Source organism: Hyaena hyaena, unplaced genomic scaffold, assembly GCF_003009895.1.
Source record: "Hyaena hyaena isolate Hyena2069 unplaced genomic scaffold, ASM300989v1 scaffold_182, whole genome shotgun sequence".
NCBI classification, from domain to species: domain Eukaryota; kingdom Metazoa; phylum Chordata; class Mammalia; order Carnivora; family Hyaenidae; genus Hyaena; species Hyaena hyaena.
The window spans coordinates 1,889,367-1,907,132 of NW_024080814.1; the positions used below are offsets into that span (position 1 = coordinate 1,889,367).

At 40.3% G+C, this 17,766-nt stretch overlaps 1 protein-coding gene across 4 annotated transcripts in view; it reads left to right on the forward strand.

Annotated features, from left to right (window-relative positions):
- The window catches only part of ITPR2 (inositol 1,4,5-trisphosphate receptor type 2), a 501,862-nt gene that overhangs the window by 420,674 nt on the left and 63,422 nt on the right, over window positions 1-17,766 (forward strand). For 3 of the 4 annotated variants that reach the window (XM_039240789.1, XM_039240791.1, XM_039240792.1), the window contains exons 51-54: window positions 1,522-1,717; window positions 5,986-6,078; window positions 15,160-15,290; window positions 16,619-16,784. In XM_039240789.1, coding sequence (XP_039096720.1) covers window positions 1,522-1,717; window positions 5,986-6,078; window positions 15,160-15,290; window positions 16,619-16,784 — 586 coding nt within the window. The remainder of the gene's footprint in view (window positions 1-1,521; window positions 1,718-5,985; window positions 6,079-15,159; window positions 15,291-16,618; window positions 16,785-17,766) is intronic. The other variant, XM_039240790.1, reaches the window with a different exon arrangement.

Genomic DNA, 17,766 nt, shown 5'->3' on the forward strand with positions numbered 1-17,766 from the left:
ATTTGCATTAATTAATTTGTCTGTCCTGAAGAACATTGACTTAATTTCTAAAAATTTTTTTAATGTTTTATTTATTTTTGAGAGAGAGAGGTAGAGACAGCATGAGCAGGGGAGGGTCAGAGAGAGAGGGAGACACAGAATCCAAAACAGGCTCCAGGCTCTGAGCTGGCTGTCAGCACGGAGCCCGACGCGGGGCTCGAACCCACAAACTGAGATCATGACCTGAGTCGAAGTCGGCCGCTTAACCAACTGAGACACCCGGGCGCCCCCATTGACTTTATTTCTAGAAGTTTCTGCTCCCTCCAGAACATAAGCGGATAACACAATATCTAAGCAAATTGTATACGATCATGATAAAATATCAACTTCCTAAGGTGAACAAACAAGGTAATATCTTTATGACAATTATTTGCAAGACTAGAATTAAATTGGAGAGTAACTGTATAACCCTCAGTACTCAGAAGAACAGAGTATAAACAAGGCCCTGGTGTTTCCAAAGGGATTCGTGACACTGGTAATGGATCATTTCAACCTGCTCAGAAATTCTAATCAGTGCCCTCAGATAGCAGGAGACAAACCTTAATTATCCCAACTTTCAAAATAGTATTCATTTACAAACAGTTATTTATGCCTTTTTAAGCAAATGTTAATTTATTGCTTTTAACCAGCTTTTGATAATATAACATGTACTTGCTAATGTATAATTTCAACTTAATAATATAGCAATAAATAAAATTGCTCATGGTGTGGACTCCAGATGGCAAACACATACCTAGGTTCTTGACTAATGTGTAGATTTTCTACTACTAAACACAAAATGGATAAAACCAATTAGAGGAAGTGGACATTTAACAAATTGTGTATTACATTTTTTCTTATACTTCTGTTTCCAGAAGTACATACTAATATAATATAATAGGCTTTGCCATTGTTATATCCCATTAGCCAGGAAAGGTGTTTCCATTCCTCAGATATTTTTAAATTTCCTCCCTTTTCTATGGCAGCAGGCTTATAAAATTGTTCTAGTCATTTCACCTCGAATCCCTTGATTAAACAATATGTTTAATGAATCTGTCGATTACTCATCACTTAGGTAAATATAATTCAGCATTCTCACCTTAGACATTTTACACATTCCACAAGCAAGTGGAGGACATCAGTCAGTCTAAAAATAAGGAATAGGGAGCTAAGTTGGTTAAGTAGAGTATTATAATTTTCCTAAATTCAAATGTGATGCTATGCTATTTCTGTATCTTACAAAATTAAAATTATGTTGGTTATGAAACCAGCACACATTATACACACATTATACACTATGTGAGAATTATCTTTTTGAAAAGCAGTTTATTAATACATCCCAACTGTAGAAGAAACGTGTAGTTTGGTGCACTTTTAAGGTATCAGGTTATCATTTTTTCGTAGATAAACTAAAATGGCTTGCATGTATATCCATAATTACCTTCCTGTTTATTCAGCTTTTGCTCCACTGTGTTTTTTTCTTGTTTTGGTTTCTGTTTGTAGCTGTTTGATTTGGTGTACAGAGAAGAGACTCTGCTCAATGTCATAAAGAGTGTCACACGAAATGGCCGCTCCATTATTCTAACTGCAGTTCTGGCTCTCATCCTTGTCTACCTGTTTTCCATTATTGGGTTCCTTTTCCTGAAGGATGACTTCACAATGGAAGTGGATCGACTGAAAAACAGAACTCCTATTACAGGTATTGCTATTACCACCAAATGAGCTTCCTCTCCTGGCAGATATGACTTGTACGCAGCTTAAGAGCATTACAGATAAACACTAATGGAGGAAATGTTGCCTTTGAAAACATGTTCACTGAGAGCTCATGAATGTGCAGTACTCCTCAGCTGTCTTTTAGCCGTCAGTGTGTATAGAAAAATCCTGGTATAAGAAACATCATCTGGGCTCAGTCTCAGTAAGAAAGTTTCAACAATGCTGACTATTTTCCAGGAGACAGTCAACAACTTCAGTGTAGGAGAATGGCTTTGGGATTCTCTTCTTCCTCTTTTTTCCTGTCTCCCCCCAAGAACAACATCTAACATCATTCACAACAGTTTTTCCACATATGTTTGCTCACAGTACATCATATTATACTTAAATGATTGAAAATGATAAATGTTTTGATTTGGAAACCATCAGGAAGTAAGAAATTTGCTATTGAAAAAATGCTCAACATACAGTCATTAAGGCGCTCCTACGTGGCTGTCACAGGTTCTGTGCAATGTTTATTTCTGTTGTCTGACGGGTTACACGTCATCCATTTACACTTACTGTGATTCTCGTGGTGTGAGGGCTTATTCTTTCCATCTTACTTTGAATTTTTATTTATCATGCTTTCTAATGGTTTCTTCTTTCCCCTTTCCTACCTTTCCTTGTTTGGGTTAAATTTCTTTGTTACTCTTTTTCCTCTTGTGCTTTGCTGGATACAAATCATAGTTCTGCACTTTGCTGTTTGTTTCTCTGGGTGCTTCTGCTGCCTATGAGTTGTAGAGAATGGAAACCACAAAATGACTCTCCTCTCAAGCCATTAAATTTAAAGGTATGATATAATTAGTGGTGACTTATAAACACTATTCTTTCTTGCCTTTAACAAATATCTCTTGATTATTAAATTGATGACAGATGGTAGTTTCTTTCTTAGAATATGGGCTAATTAAGTGATGTTTGGATCTGTTATTAAGTCTAAGTAATCAAAGCACAGAATAGAAATGTCATATACATAGATCAAAAGTTATTAAACTGGAGACTGAATTTCAAACCTACGTATTCATCTTTATTCAGAGGAACATGAAATATTTTGTTACTGCCTTTCCTGTTCTCCCATAAGTGTTACTTGTTCCATAATTTTACAGGCATAAATATTTAAAGGAAGAGCTCATATCCCTAAGTAGCCTCCCAAACTATCTGTGGATCATAAACAAAAATCTTCAGGTTTTAACTTTTTACTATTTACCAGGAATGATAACAATGTGTTACTCAGTACCGGGAGAGTCTGAAGCTGAAGAATCACAGTTCCCGAATCCAAATGTATACAACAGTTATTGTTTTATGAATCTAGTCGTAAATATTTTTGTGTTATTAAAAAGTATGTTAGTGTCATTATGAACATATCTTCCTTAGAAATCTAAAAGGGGCGCATCGGTGGCTTGGTTGGTTCAGTGTCCGACTTCAGCTCAGGTCATGATCTCACAGTGCATGGCTTTGAGCCCCGGGGTCAGGCTCTGCGCTGACAGCTGGGAGCCTGGAGCCTGCTTCAGATTCTGTGTCTCCCTTTCTCCCTGCCCCTCCCCCACTCACACTCTGTCTTTCAAAAATGAATAAACATTAAATTTTTTTTGTTTTCATTGTTTTAAATTTAGTTTTGTTTTTTAATGTTTATTTTTGAGAGAGACACAGAGCACGAACAGGGGCACGAGAGGGGCAGAGAGAGGGGGAGACACAGAATCCAAAGTAGGCTCTGAGCTGTCAGCACAGAGCCTGATCTGGGGCTCGAACTCACAAACCATGAGATCATGACCTGAGCCAAAGTGGGACACTTAACTGACTGAGCCACCCAGGTGCCCCAGAAGAAGTCTTTTTGTTTTAAATATAAAAATACCTTTTCTCTTACAAAACAGGCAGCATTAGACCTAAAATGTCAAGGTCTTTATTAAAAATTTGCATATTTACATTAAAAGCTGTTAAATAAGAGAAAGCATACTATGAAAATCTAGCATACGAGAACAGCTGGTAGAATTAAACTCTTGATTCTTCATAGGTTGAGAATTTTTGTTGCATAGGGCTGAGAGTCCATGAGAAAACGTGCCCTGGAAAAAGCACCCTTGTTTTCATAATATTTTTAATTATTTAATTTGTAAACCCATCTGTCTATTGATAAATAGCATCAAGTTCATTTTTTTCAAGTACCGAACACTATTTGCTCCCAAAGCTGAGTGAAAGCTTATTGAGGATAACATGCCTAGATAGCAATTGAAGTCTGTAGGGCAGACATGCACAGTTGTTCAGGAAGTAGGAAGTAGTCAGGGGAAAGCCAGGAGGTGGGAACAAGAGGGGAGGTTGGGAGTTTTAGAGCCTATGACCGTGCATCGCAGACACATAGGAGAATGGAGATTGGATCATTTGCAAATGGCATTGGGAATGTAGGGAAATGCAGATCCTACCTCTGGGACTCAAGGCCCCAGCGCTCCACAGAGGAAACAGCTGCCTCAGGGGGCTGGGGGTGGGGGGGAGTCCCTGTCTTAGAAAAGCCTAGTGAGTCAGAGAGAAGGTTCTGTCCGCAAACAGAGGCTACAGTGTTTCTCATGTGTTCTTGCTTCCATTTTCAGTGCTGTCCTCTGGCTTCCCATCCACATTTCCTCTCACCCAGGAGACTGTAGGAACATCCTAGGCGGCTTCCCCACCTTCAGCCTCTTCTCCCCGCCCAGTTTATTCATTGTAACCTCCGACTGGTTCAGTCTCTCATTGATTCAAAAACTGCTGGGATCTGCACTTGCTGTGAGATGCTCGGTGTAAAACAGTAGCCTTGGAAGCTCAGGCCACTCTGCTCCCACGTCTGTGCCTTTGCTGGCCTCTGTGCCTTTTGTCATACAAACTGCACCTGGAATTCCCCCTCCCGCTAGCTACCCCCCCATCTTTCCGTGTGTGAATCCCGTGTCTTCTTTAGATTAATCCTTCTCCAAAATGCTTTCTGTTTGTTTGTTTTTTCCTAGAATTCACTTCTCTTTCATAATGCACTATATTACATTAACTGCTTTACTTCTTCGACTCAACTGTAATGCGGTCTTTGCCCCTCAGTATTCCCAAATTGTCAGGTCTCTAAGATCTGGACTTTGGACCCTCAGAGCCTAGCATGGAGTCAGTAAATATTAAATAAGGGAATGGCCACCAGGTCACATTCAGAAACCCCATCTCTCTCCTTCTCTGACCACCAGAAACCGACTCCAGCACAAAATGGTGCACCTGCCCTTTCCCCTAAGCTTGCCACAGTCAAGGGCCAAGGAAAGATGGAGGTGTGTGTGTGTGGCCTCCCTTCCCTGAGTGGACTCCGTCTTCCTCAGCTTCAGGCCTTAGGTGGCAGGCAATCCCAGGCCTGGCCCGTCTCCCAGTCATGCGTCCCAACTCCAGCTCCCATTTGTCACTTCTGCCCTCATCTCATCAGAGAATCAGGGTACCATGGTGTGGCGTTGCTCTGATGCACTTGAGTATTTCCTCAACTCTTTGTATATACTAATGAACTTACTCCTGTCCCTCCATCTTACAGACTGTCCTTGATGACTCTGTTTGAAAAATCGGCTTCAGAAGTATGAACCTCTTTACTTTGTATTTGTTACTAACAACAACAAAAAATTTATAAAGCGTTTCTCATACAGATAGGAAGGTTACCATTTTCTGTTCCATTCTGGCCAGGGAAAGATGTCAAGCAGATGGACCTCGGGAATTAAGGAAGAAAAGAAAGATCCTGAATAGGACCTGGCAGAAGATTCTTACATTTTAAACCCTGTTCCCTAGAGCCCTCCCCGCCCCCAACTTTACTGTTAGAACTGCCACTACCTGCAAGTCTCTACCTGCTGTGGGGACTGATTAGTGGCTTAGAGTCGGGGAAACCAACTGCTTTGCGGGAAATGTGCTCTGGCATTCCAAGACTGAATACTGAACGCATTTGGCCATGGAAGCATTGTTGCACATGGTGGTTAAGTTCTGCATTATTATTAATACTTTATCTCTGCCACTTCAACAAGGTATAAAAGGCTTTTAGTGGGTTGCCTCATGAACCTACTCTCTATTTATAAAATTGCTTCAGCACACAAAACTGTGCTCAGAATTCTGAGCCAACTTCCTAAAAGACTTAAGATCACAGCTAAGTTGAAGTTGTAGTGCTTTTTATTTATATGCCTTTGTAACTATATGTTCATTTCTTGTCATTTGCATATTTGTCTCTATACCGTATTCTAATTTGTGTGTTCTCAGGTAGTAATGAAGTTCCTACTATGACTTTAACTTCAATAATGGGAACATGTGAAAAGGACAACTGCTCACCCACATTACCGGCTTCAAATACAGGTCTGTAAAAAGGATCCCAGAACAGTACAAACCTGATACTTTGTAGTTATGTTTACTGCTAAGAGACTTGCTCTAAGAATTTCATGGTGGGTTGAAATAGAATCATGGAGGGTAAAAGAACCAGAAAGTTTCAAACTAGAGAAAGGATTCCTATTATTCGTTATTTTGCATCCCCACCCCATTCCTTATATTATTTCTATTCATGAGAATTTATCAGATTTACCTTGTGGATACCTGCTGCTAAAAATATGATTACCAGATTGCAAACCCATGCCTCACCAAGACCCTTTTAACTACATAGCCTTTAACAAAGAATCTGGAAATGCACAGGCGTAGAACTCAGACAGCTTGGTATAATCCTGGACTTCCCACTTTCTGGCTCTCTGTCTTAGATATGTTATGCAAATTTCCTGGACTTTGTTCAGATGGTTTGCCCAGAGTGGGAGGGAGGGAGGGAGCAGACAGAGAGACAGAGAGAATATGATACTTTCCCTGCTTCCAAAGGAGCAAATGGAACCATGCTCATAAAAAGAATTTTTGAAACTCTAAATTGTTCTCAATGGTTTGGAAACTGTGGCATATGTGAAATTTAGTGAACTGTAAAAGGAATTAGTGATCTCTTTCCAGAATCAGCAGTGAGTTAGGGAGTATATATCTTTAAATATTTCAAGAGTTTTATATATAAGAAAGGAGCGGGTTCAGTCTGTGTTACACTGTGAAGGGCAGCATTGGACTCAGGGAAGATGAGGGAAGGAAGAGTTAATAAGGAAAGTGTAAGGATGGAGTTCCCCATTTCCATCTGGGAGCACATCGTTCATCTGATCGTAATGATAGCGGTGTCTTTCCTAAGTTGCCTTTTTCCTTGAGATGTTGGATTGTGGCATGAGGAAATATGGATAGTCCCTTTGGCGAATGAAATGTTTCAACCTTTATGACCTAAAGGGAGAAATAAACACATATACATTCCATCCCAATGTCCCAGTAGCCAAAGGAACTGTGAACACCTGCCTCCCAGGCTTCTTTCCTCCCCTGAGCCCTGGTTACCGGCACAAGGCTTCCAAACAACAAACCAGCTCATTCCTTGCTTTTGTAGCTTTACTGTGCTCTGCAATTTCTAAAATCCTGTTACATGCAACCTCCAGTTTAAACATTTCCAATTTCCTCAGCCTTCCTCACATATTATAGCAGTGACTCTTGATGTAACCCTCCAGGGCAAGAAGCTGAGTGGTGTTATCTTACTCTGGACAGTCAAATTGGGAATCACACCCTATCCTTGACCCAGATTTGGCTGACTCTTGGCTAAAATGCCATTCTTCACTGGTTCGGCTATTAAGCCATAAATGTCTATCCTGTACTTGTGTAACTGGGAGTTTGGAATTTCAAGTATAAAACGATGCATTTATTTTTACTTATTTCTGCCACCCATAATCCAGGGCCATCTCAGTTTGTTCTGGAAATAGACGAGGAGTTGTTTGACGGGGTGACCTCTAGGTTTCCAGCACCTTCCAGTTCTAACATGCCACAGGCCTCGTGGTATCTTTATGGATCCTGATTCTGTTAAGCAATATGTTTATTCTCTCTTATGTCATCCTCAAGTTGATAAGCTGTAGAACAGGGATTGGCAAACTATGGCCCGTGGGGAAATTTGACTTGCCACCTGTTTTTGTACAGCCCTCGGGCTAAGACTGCAAAGACTAGTTTTAACATTTTTAAAAAGTATTTTCTTTAAAGAAAAAGATGCATTGGAGACTTTGTGTCACCCACAAAGCCCAAAAAATTTCCCATCTGGCTCTTTAGAAAAAAAAATTGCCCACCTCTGCTAAGGAAGATTTTTATTAAAGGCACTAGAAATGTTGCATAGGACAGTGCCAAGGTCAAAATCTTTAGCATGCTACTAGAAACATGCTTTCAGACTCACATAGTCATGTTCTGTACAATTCTTCAGCCAATAGAACTCTGTCTTAAATAAACTATCAGTTAGCCCATGTTTCTCCATCTTTAAAAAAATCATGAGACTCCTAAGTATCTCCTTGCCAAAGCCCAAACACATAACGTCTGTCACATCCCCAGTTTGAGGCTCATGTGAACCCATACTGGTTTCTCTTGATGCCACCTTCTTCCCAAACCATCCTTTTAATGATCCATTTTGCTATGTTATCATGAGGATCGGCATCAAGCTCAGTTGTCAGCAGTTCACAGAATCTGTCACAATCTCAAATTCAGGTCTATAAATGCTCCTCTCCTTTTATTATGCATGATTTTAAAAGAAATATAGCAGCTATTTCAAAACCTCGGGTATAGTTTAAATAGCTATGTAAAATTAAATTGCTCTTAGGATCTTTAGGCCATCTTGAACTTCACTTCATTGTCACCAGAACTTGTTATCTTCTTTTCAGTTCAACATTCTTTCTTCTTAACAACGTGAAAATTAATAGGTTAAAAAATTTAGTTTCTTTTTAGCACAAATATTCTAACAACATGGTCCCAAGTATATAGTAACCCGATTCCTGCCTTGCTCTTCTATCTCTGAATATTACCTTAAAATTATTACCTTTATGTTAAAGCAAATGCACTTAAATGATAGTTTGATTTTAAGAAAAGAATATTACTTTGCCAGTGAGCCAACCACAAAGCCAGTGTTCTTCCTGCCAGAGACTATAAAGATGGTGGACCCAGGGGCCCAGCACAGCAGCTAAACTAGTGGTGCTCGTCCCCAGAATGGGCGCAGGAAGCTCCTAAGACTCAGGGAAGTGGCTGCCGGAGGCTCTGGTGCTGGGCTGAGACCTTCCCAGTCATGCGTGCTGAGAGCCTATCCCAGGACGTGTCTGCCCAGCTCCGTACACCCTTACAGATGGTCGGCTTTATATAATTATTATCGGTAATCACCCAGACATTCAATTGTAATTGTCTTATGTGCTGTTACTAATTGTGACGTTTTGATCTAACATTTTAAAAAAATGAAGTGAGTATTTTTGTACAACAAGAAATTCATGAAGCCAATTCAGTACAAATGCTGATGGCATTAATAATTATAAAATCTTCATTCATTCCTTCATACAGCAATATTTGTTGAGCCTGTACTACGGCCAGCCAGCATGCTAGGTGTTCAGGACATGGTACTGAATACACACACATTGGCTATAGGTAGAGCAAACAGAAAGGCCTTTCTGAGGAGGGATTATTTAAATTGAGACTTGGAGCATGAGAAGGAGCCAGTCACACCAAGGGGAGTGCAAGTACATTCCAGGCACAGGGAACAGCATGGGTGAGGGCTCTGAGGCGCGTCAAGGATGTAGAGAGATGCTATTAATTATCCTCACTTTATGGGTAAAAACACTGAAAGCACAAACGTTGAGCAAGGTCACAATAGCTGGTAGACTAATCTAGACCTCCAATTCCAAGGCCCGTCCTCCAGTCTTCTAAGTTTTATTGTCTTCTAGTTAAAGGATTAACTGGGAGGGATGCTAGGGGCATCTGATGATTAGAGGCCGGGGATTCTGCTAAACATCCTGTAATGCTCAGGACAGGCCGCTCAGCAAAGAGCGATCCAGCCTAAAATATCAATGGTGTTGAGGATGAGAAACTCCATTCCATCCCAAAGTCCATTTGGATACTGGTTTACAACTCTGAACACAAGCTCATAAAAGGCTACTCATAAAAACCTCTACAACCTGTGACTCACCTATTACCCAAAGAAGAGAACTTCCCTTTTCTGGATAGGCAGACGGGGACAATTCTTCCAGGCTTATGACACCAGAAGCAAAGTCTTCATTTTCTTAGGCTCCACCTGTGCTGAGAACAGGGAGAAGCAGGTATGATTTTGCAGGGAAGCACCCAGAGAATGGAGATGAGGATAGTGGAGGAATGTCAGCCCCATAGGGTGACAGGGACCCTGTTGGGAGCCAGAGCTGAATGGCGATCATTCCTAAATCAGTGTTTAAAACTGCAAGAATGCCTGTATTAACATGTCTACTCTTTCCTTGTATCCATTTTGCTTGTGGCCTGGTTAAGTGATAAAGTTCATGGGACTGAAAAGTCCACAGATTTACTCCTCTAGCCCTAGCCACCTTTAAATCATGGCCACATGAATTTAACTGCAAAAGCAGAATAAAAACCAGAAGCTGGTGTTTGCTGTGTACCATGTGTCTGTCACTGAGATTTAAAAATAACTTTCTATGTCTAAGATCAAAATTAAATTTTAACTTGCAAACCCTAGCATGCATTTGTGACAGCCTTGGTTTGTTACCTTGTGGACAGCAGGCCCACGTTACAAAGGCCCTGACACATACCCAGCGCCAGAATAGCAAACCTCGTGGTGATTGGGAAGCCCGGCGGCCCATCCCCGAGGATGCTGCAGCAGATGCAGGTAGGCTCATTGTCCCAGGAGCCGCACATTCGCATGGTAACTGGCAACCAACTGTGGCTGGAAAAAAATAAAATAAAAAGAACTTTTATTTCATTTGCTGTAGACCTACCTGACTTCTTAGACAAATATAATCACTTACCAAAGAAACACCAGAAAAATTTAATAACTGATTTTCTAGAAAAGGGAGGGCTTTTTTAGGCAACTTACAAAATATAGTTACAATTATTTTCTGAGGAAGGGTCATTCAAATGTACAGAAAAGGGAGGAAGCTCACAGATTTCTCACACTAATGAGTAATTCTAACGTGACATGTTTTGGTATTTTACTTTAATGAAAAAGACTGAGGAATAGCGGAAACCAATCAGCTTTAGCACCACTCTACATTTTGGCTTCCCACTGGGGGCCTTGCATTTTAATCTCTTTTTCTAGTTAAACATTTTAAAAAAGAATTTCCATAATGAAGCGATTGTAATTAAAGTTTAAAACTAACAAACAAGAAGGGTCCAAATGCACTCAGGCTTTCAGATATATATCCCAGTGATAATCTTGTTTCTAAAAAATTATTTTAAAATGGATAATTTAATTATTAAGGCAGAAAAAAATAGCCTTATTAACAACTCTTATTCAAGCATGACCAATATTTGAAAAAAACTTATAGGCTAACACCTCAGATCAGAGCCAGTCGAAAATGTTTTTATTCCTTTCTTCATAAAAAACACTTTAATATCGTTTATGAATTAAGAAAAACTATTTTACTAATACTCAACTGAAAAGGAGCATAATTTAATGTCATACTGTCCAAGTATCAAGTTTGTTATATTAAAACTATACCTTTGCATAAGATTTTATAGCCATCCATCACCAATAATGATAATTATAATACCTAGATTTGTTATCCTCACGTGCCAAGCGATGTTCTAAGTTCCTTACAAGTGTGTGTTTAGCTTTTTTAAGTGTGTCTGCATTACACATCTATTTTCATGAATTCTTTCCTTTTGCCTGTACACAAGCTTGTGCTATCACTTCTTTTTTCCCTAAAGTTTGTTTGTTTCTTTGTTTATTCATTTATTTATTTAGAGAGAACAGAGAGCCCCCAGTTTCTCTCCCAAGCTTTATCTTCCACTCCTCTACATGCTGGTTTATTTGATTTTCATCACATAGGTGAATATTTTTCTACTTCTCGGGCTCTGTGGCCATGCCATGTGAATGCCTCTCTGCTACTGTTTTAATTCATTGAATATTCAAGGGAAATTCAGAGGCTTCTTCCCTCTCATTATCCCTAGTATTAAGTGTTCTCCCTATTCTGATTTCTTTGTACCACTTCTGTGGCTTTAAATGCATGTTAATTTGCCTTGTAAATTAAGTAAATGTTTTATCTCCTACTATTTCATCAGCTAGTTGATAAACCACCTTGCCCCTATTTAACGTTCTCCAGCAGCTCCTCTTGGCTTTCAGATAAACTTGAAGCCCTTTATCTGGGTGTAGGAGTCTCTCCATAATAAACAGTTCCCTTCCTGTTTCTCTTCTCACAGTTGGCTATGGGCACCAAAGTCCCGGTCATTCTAATGCACCCGCAGTTCCTCAAGCACCCCACATATGTCCATGCCTGTTTACCTTTGCTCATCCCACTTTATCTGCCTGGAATGTCTTTGCTGATATTACTGGCCAGGCATGTGTCTCTTTCAGTATTCAACTCAAGATGAATACTGAGAGATGCTGTCCCCAGCACCCCCATTCCTGTGAGATGCACACCACCCTGCCTGCGCAGTGCATTGTCTTTGTTCACCTGCCGACCCACCTTCCCTAGGAAACCATAAATCTCCTAGAGGCCCCCATACTCTCCCCTCCCCACGTGTATACCCAGCACCTAGCTCAGGGTCTGTTGAGGCAGTGAAATGAGGCAGGTTTGGCATAGGGAAGGCGAGGTGGTTATGTAGGTAGGTCTCCACAAGGTGGCATTTACATAGATGAATTTACTATGACTCAGGGCCTGGCTTTCAGCCTGAAGGCCTGGGAACTTGGCTTAACATATTGCGAATAAATCTATCTCACAAAGATAGAGCCTTATTGACCAAGCTCGTGGAGGCTGCTATATAAAACTAGCGTGGCTCCGCACCAGTTATTATGGAATGAATATCAATTGTTGTCATTGACCTGACCTGGGTGTTCTCCCTGTTTACATGTCACACAGAAAGTCAATACTCTCATTATATATATTTGCAGCCAATGCATTTTATTTTACAATGGCTAATCATGTGAATTGTGTGTGGATTTCACTGGCTCACCTGTGAGAGAATGAACAATCTCATTCTTAAATTACTGGGGAGAGATGAGAGGACTTTCATGTGGCATCATCTATGGACTGATCAATCAGGCACGTAATTGAGTCATTAGTAAACATTTATGTGACATGACCAGGTGTTCCTGATTGAATAGACGAATGTGGATCCCGCCACTAAAAAGAAGATTGCTTTGGTTGAAAGTCTAACTATAGCAAAGTAGCATAAAGACGTTTTCCGTATGGCCTAGTTACTAGAAAATCATATTTCTCTTTTGAAATTACTTTAATTCCCTTACACATTTTTAAATGTTTTTTTCATGTTTATTTATTTATTTTGAGAGAGAGAGAGAACAAGGGAGTGGCAGAGAGAGAGGAAGAGAGAGAATCCCAAGCAGGTTCCATGCTGTGAGCACAGAGCCTGACATTCACTCTCACAAACCAGATCATGATCCGAGCTGGAACCAAGAATCGGACGCTTGGGGGCGCCTGGGTGGCTCAGTCGATTAAGCATCTGACTTCAGCTCAGGTCATGATCTCACGTGTGTTCGAGCCCCGCCTCGGGCTCTGTGCTGACTGCCAGCTCAGAGCCTGGAGCCTGTTTCAGATTCTGTCTCCCTCTCTCTCTGACCCTCCCCTGCTCACGCTGTCTCTCTCTCTCTCTCTCTCTCAGAAATTAAAAACAAACAAACAAACAAAAAAAGAACATTAAAAGAATTGGACACTTAGCGGAAGGAACCACCCAGGCTCCCCCTTTCTCCCGCATTTCTAACTGGTTTTCTTCGTGGTCTTCCTAGTCATCAGGCTAGAACCCACCTTCGAGTGTCCGGAGACCTAGCTAGCGTGCTGCACACGGAGCTTTCTCCGTCTCCCTTGTCTCTTTCTCTGCTCTGCTGCCCCCACAAGCCTCACCTCTTCCCTACTTCTCCTTCCTCCAAAAGCAGTTTTATTTCTTCTGCTTTCTACATCAGAATGTGCCTTGAGGCTCACCTCAAAGGAAAGTGGTCTGGCGCAGACTCTGCTGCTAGCTCTGAAGTTGCGCTCGGTGCTTGCTTGTCTCTGACTCCAGTCCTCCTCTCCAGGTATATGTTTATGTTTTAAAAAGAAACCACTCTTAATAAGGTGAAATTATTGGGATCCCCTATCCATGTGAAGTTAAAGTCAGTTCACAAGAGGAAGATCAACCTTTTCGTAACAAAGTACCAAACAGGCTCTTGGTAATGGATCATGTAGACAAAATTAGACTTTCTTTCTTTCTTTTTCCCCCTCTGGTTGTTTCCATACTCCTGCCTTGACATACACACCGTGACTCTACAATTCCAAAATCCAATGCCACTATGGTTCTTTAACCTTGTAACAAGAAAAATACGTTTCTGCCCACTTACCAGTTTTAGAAAATCCTGATTCTAATATCTAATTCAGTATGAACTTTTCACTATTTTAAATGCCTGGGAAATTAGTACCAAGTCTGGTAACCTTACCTTTAAGCAAAATAGGACCAGGAATTTTTCTGTATCTTTTCTGTCTCCCCATTTCTTCCTAAATATTTTCACATAAATACATTCACATGAAATAAATTGTTCACATACATACATATGCTTCTCCCATAGCTCAGTGCTCAACATTAAAAGAGCTTAGGGGCACCTGGGTAGCTCAGTCAGTTAAGGGTCCAACTCTTGATTGGGGCTCAGGTTGTGAGATCGAGCCCTATGTCAAGCTTCACACTGACCTTTGAGCCTGCTTAAGATTCTCTCTCTCCTTCTCTGCCTGCCGATCCCCACCAATCGTGTGTGTGTGTGTGTGTGTGTGTGTGTGTGTACACACTATCTCTCTCTAAAATAAAAAAAGTATCTATATACATAAAATAAAATAGGGCAGAAATAATATCTGCCCTAATTTTTAAGCACCTACTAGGTGTATGCTAATCTCTCTTCAGTGTTTTACATATTCTTAATATAAGGTTCTGAAGGGTTTCACCCTTAATCAGACCTCCCCATTTTACAGATGAGGATATTGAGGTCAAGGGATGGCCAAAGTCTCAGTATTGGAACAAAGTAGAATTTGAAGCCACGCCCATCTAGCCGCCTTACACGTGCGCCCCCACCTGCAATATCTTTGCCTCCTGGGTGAGCTGTTTTCCTGAGCCCTTACCACAGCCTCCCACACTACAGCAATGCACAAGGAATACTGGCTTTCTTATATTTTGTGCTTTTCATCCTGTGATTTTTGACTGATGGAAGAAAACAAGTATTTCAGAATCCCACTGTGTGGCCTTCTCAGTCTGTGTCAGTCACATGCTGCAACATTTAATGTGGGTGATGTGATTTTGAAAAATTGTGTTGTGGCACTGTTATAATGAAATTGATGTTCGGAAGTAGACGATAGCATATTTAAAAACATGAGTTTAATGCAGTGTTTAATTTGTGTGTTTTCATAGCAGATGAAGAGTATGAAGATGGAATTGAAAGGACGTGTGACACACTGCTAATGTGCATTGTCACTGTCCTGAACCAGGGCCTCAGGAATGGCGGCGGCGTGGGAAACGTTCTGAGAAGGCCATCGAAAGATGTAAGCTGGAGACCAAATATTTTTTTCAAGAAGAATATCATCATTTTTCATAGTTTATTTGTTTAGAGAGAGAGAGAGCACGTAAGCACGAGCAGAGGAGGGGCAGAGAGCAGGAGGGAAAAAAGAATCCCAAGCAGGCTCTGCGCTGTCAGCACTGAGCCCCATGGAGGGCTCAAACTCAGGAACTGTGAGATCATGACCTGCGCTGAAACCAAGAGCTGCATACTTAACCGACTGAGCCACCCAGGCGCCCCGAACATAATCACTTTTTAGACTTTCTTAATAGCATTTACAATATGGTTTTTGTTTTCAGGATACTGTATCATGTCTTTTGCTTTCAAAGTATAACGGTGGCCGTTAAAACCAATTAATTATATACTAGAATTACACAGAGATAGCTAACGTACTAAATAAAAATCTATGTATGTTATGAGAAGTTTCCAAACTTAAACTGTGTATTGTATTACAGCAACGAGATTATGCCTACAAACTTTATCGAGGAGTTAATTGTTACGGAAATAACAGAAACTAGGCTGCTTCTTATCAGTCTTCTCAGGCATGAAGATTGTACTCTTTGTCTCCGAATAGTAATAGCCGCCATTATTTATCCATGATGAATATAAACCTTGAACAAATTCTAACATGATTTCATATTTTAAAATGGCAAGGCTGAAAAATTTCTCATTAGCTGCAAAAATCTCAAGCGTCAGACTGGAGGTTTAAAAAAAAAAATCACAGTTCTCCAATTGGCCAGCCATACCATATTGTCAGTTCATCTAATGGTGCCTCTTCTATGAAGGAGCTGGATCAGTCTCTAATGTGTGTTTTCAGACTGTCCGTCAAATAGAAGTAACCTGGAGCTGTGTGTACTTGACCCTGTGAGGCCAAGAACAAAATCTACTCTAAAAACTGACAAAAAAAAAAAAAAAAAAACATTAGGTCCTCTTAAGCTCCCTAATCACTGACTTTTGGAGTTGCTACTTGTGTACCTTTCATACAGCTTCTGGGAGAGGGTCCCAATGTGCCAAAATACAGTTAGCCGAATGATATAGGGAAGTGGTTTTTAATGAAAGGTACGTCCCTGATTGTTGGGAGGGGTAGAAGTCCTAGAGAATGCACGGGCTTCTGGGACATAGATGTGACATTTATTTCACAGCACTTAAGGAAAAGAATATGAAAGTAGAAAGTGTGTGTCATTTTTCTCCCAACTTGGAGTACTATTTATATTTATTCAGGAAACATTTATCAAATACATTCTCTATGTTAGACAATATGCCAAAGCAACTTGCCTTGAAAATATGTATATATATTGATATACTTTATTTCAGGAGCCCTTGTTTGCTGCCCGAGTGGTGTATGACCTTCTTTTTTACTTCATTGTTATCATCATCGTTCTTAACTTGATTTTTGGTGTTATCATTGATACTTTTGCTGATCTCAGAAGTGAAAAACAGAAAAAGGAAGAAATTCTAAAGACAACATGTTTCATCTGTGGTAAGTGTTCTCAGGATACTAAAATAATAGATGAAGAAACTGTCCTGGAAGAAGGAGGGGCTGGAATGATTTTTATTTGTCATGCTTTGGGAAAAATAATTTCAGAATGAAAGCTGGACAAAAATTATGTAACCGAGCATTGGACTAGGGTTCTCTGCTTATAGAGATTTAGCAGAAATAGAAGAAATTATAGAATAGAAGAATTCTATCCGAAAGCTATGTTGTCATTATTTCTGCAATTTGCATGAATCTCTGACTGTAGAATGTGTTGCAAAATTTCTAAAGGTTACACCAACTGGCAAACAGATTTTTAATCACAATAACATTGATTAAATGACAGAATGATTTTTATTTTATTTTATTAGATTATGAATCTACAGATGATTTTTCTAGCAGCTTGAAATTCTGTTCACTGACTATAGTCTCTCAGTTTTCTCTCTCTCTCTCTCTCTCTCTCTCACACACACACACACACACACACACACACACACAGTACCTCACACCTCGTACTCTCCTCTCCTTCCCCTACTGTTAAGCTCTCTCAGACTCACCCAACTTTCTCCTTGCCTCATGATTCTTTTCGTCTCTACCCTATTCTCAATATACCAAAGCCCTTTCTGGCTTTGGTTGTCTCTGTAACTGGCCTAGCACCCTAGAATCCTTCCCCTTCCTTGAATATCACCAAGTCCAGGTTACCTTCACCATCTATTTTAGCATGCTGAGCTGAAGAATTGTTGCTTAAAGTCACAAAACAAGCGTAACAGCTTCACTACAACATTATTCTCTATAACAAACTGGGCCCTCAGTAAATCCCATTTCCTCCTTGGCTCACTTTTTGTCCACATCTCATTCTCCTCCGTGGGTCTTCCAAAGCTTTCCAGCATTCCTCCAACACTTGGAGGTGTACTAAATAATGAACTGTAACAGTGAACTGTCTTCCAAGGAAACAAACATGAGTTGGATATGGCCCTCTGCAGGGTGC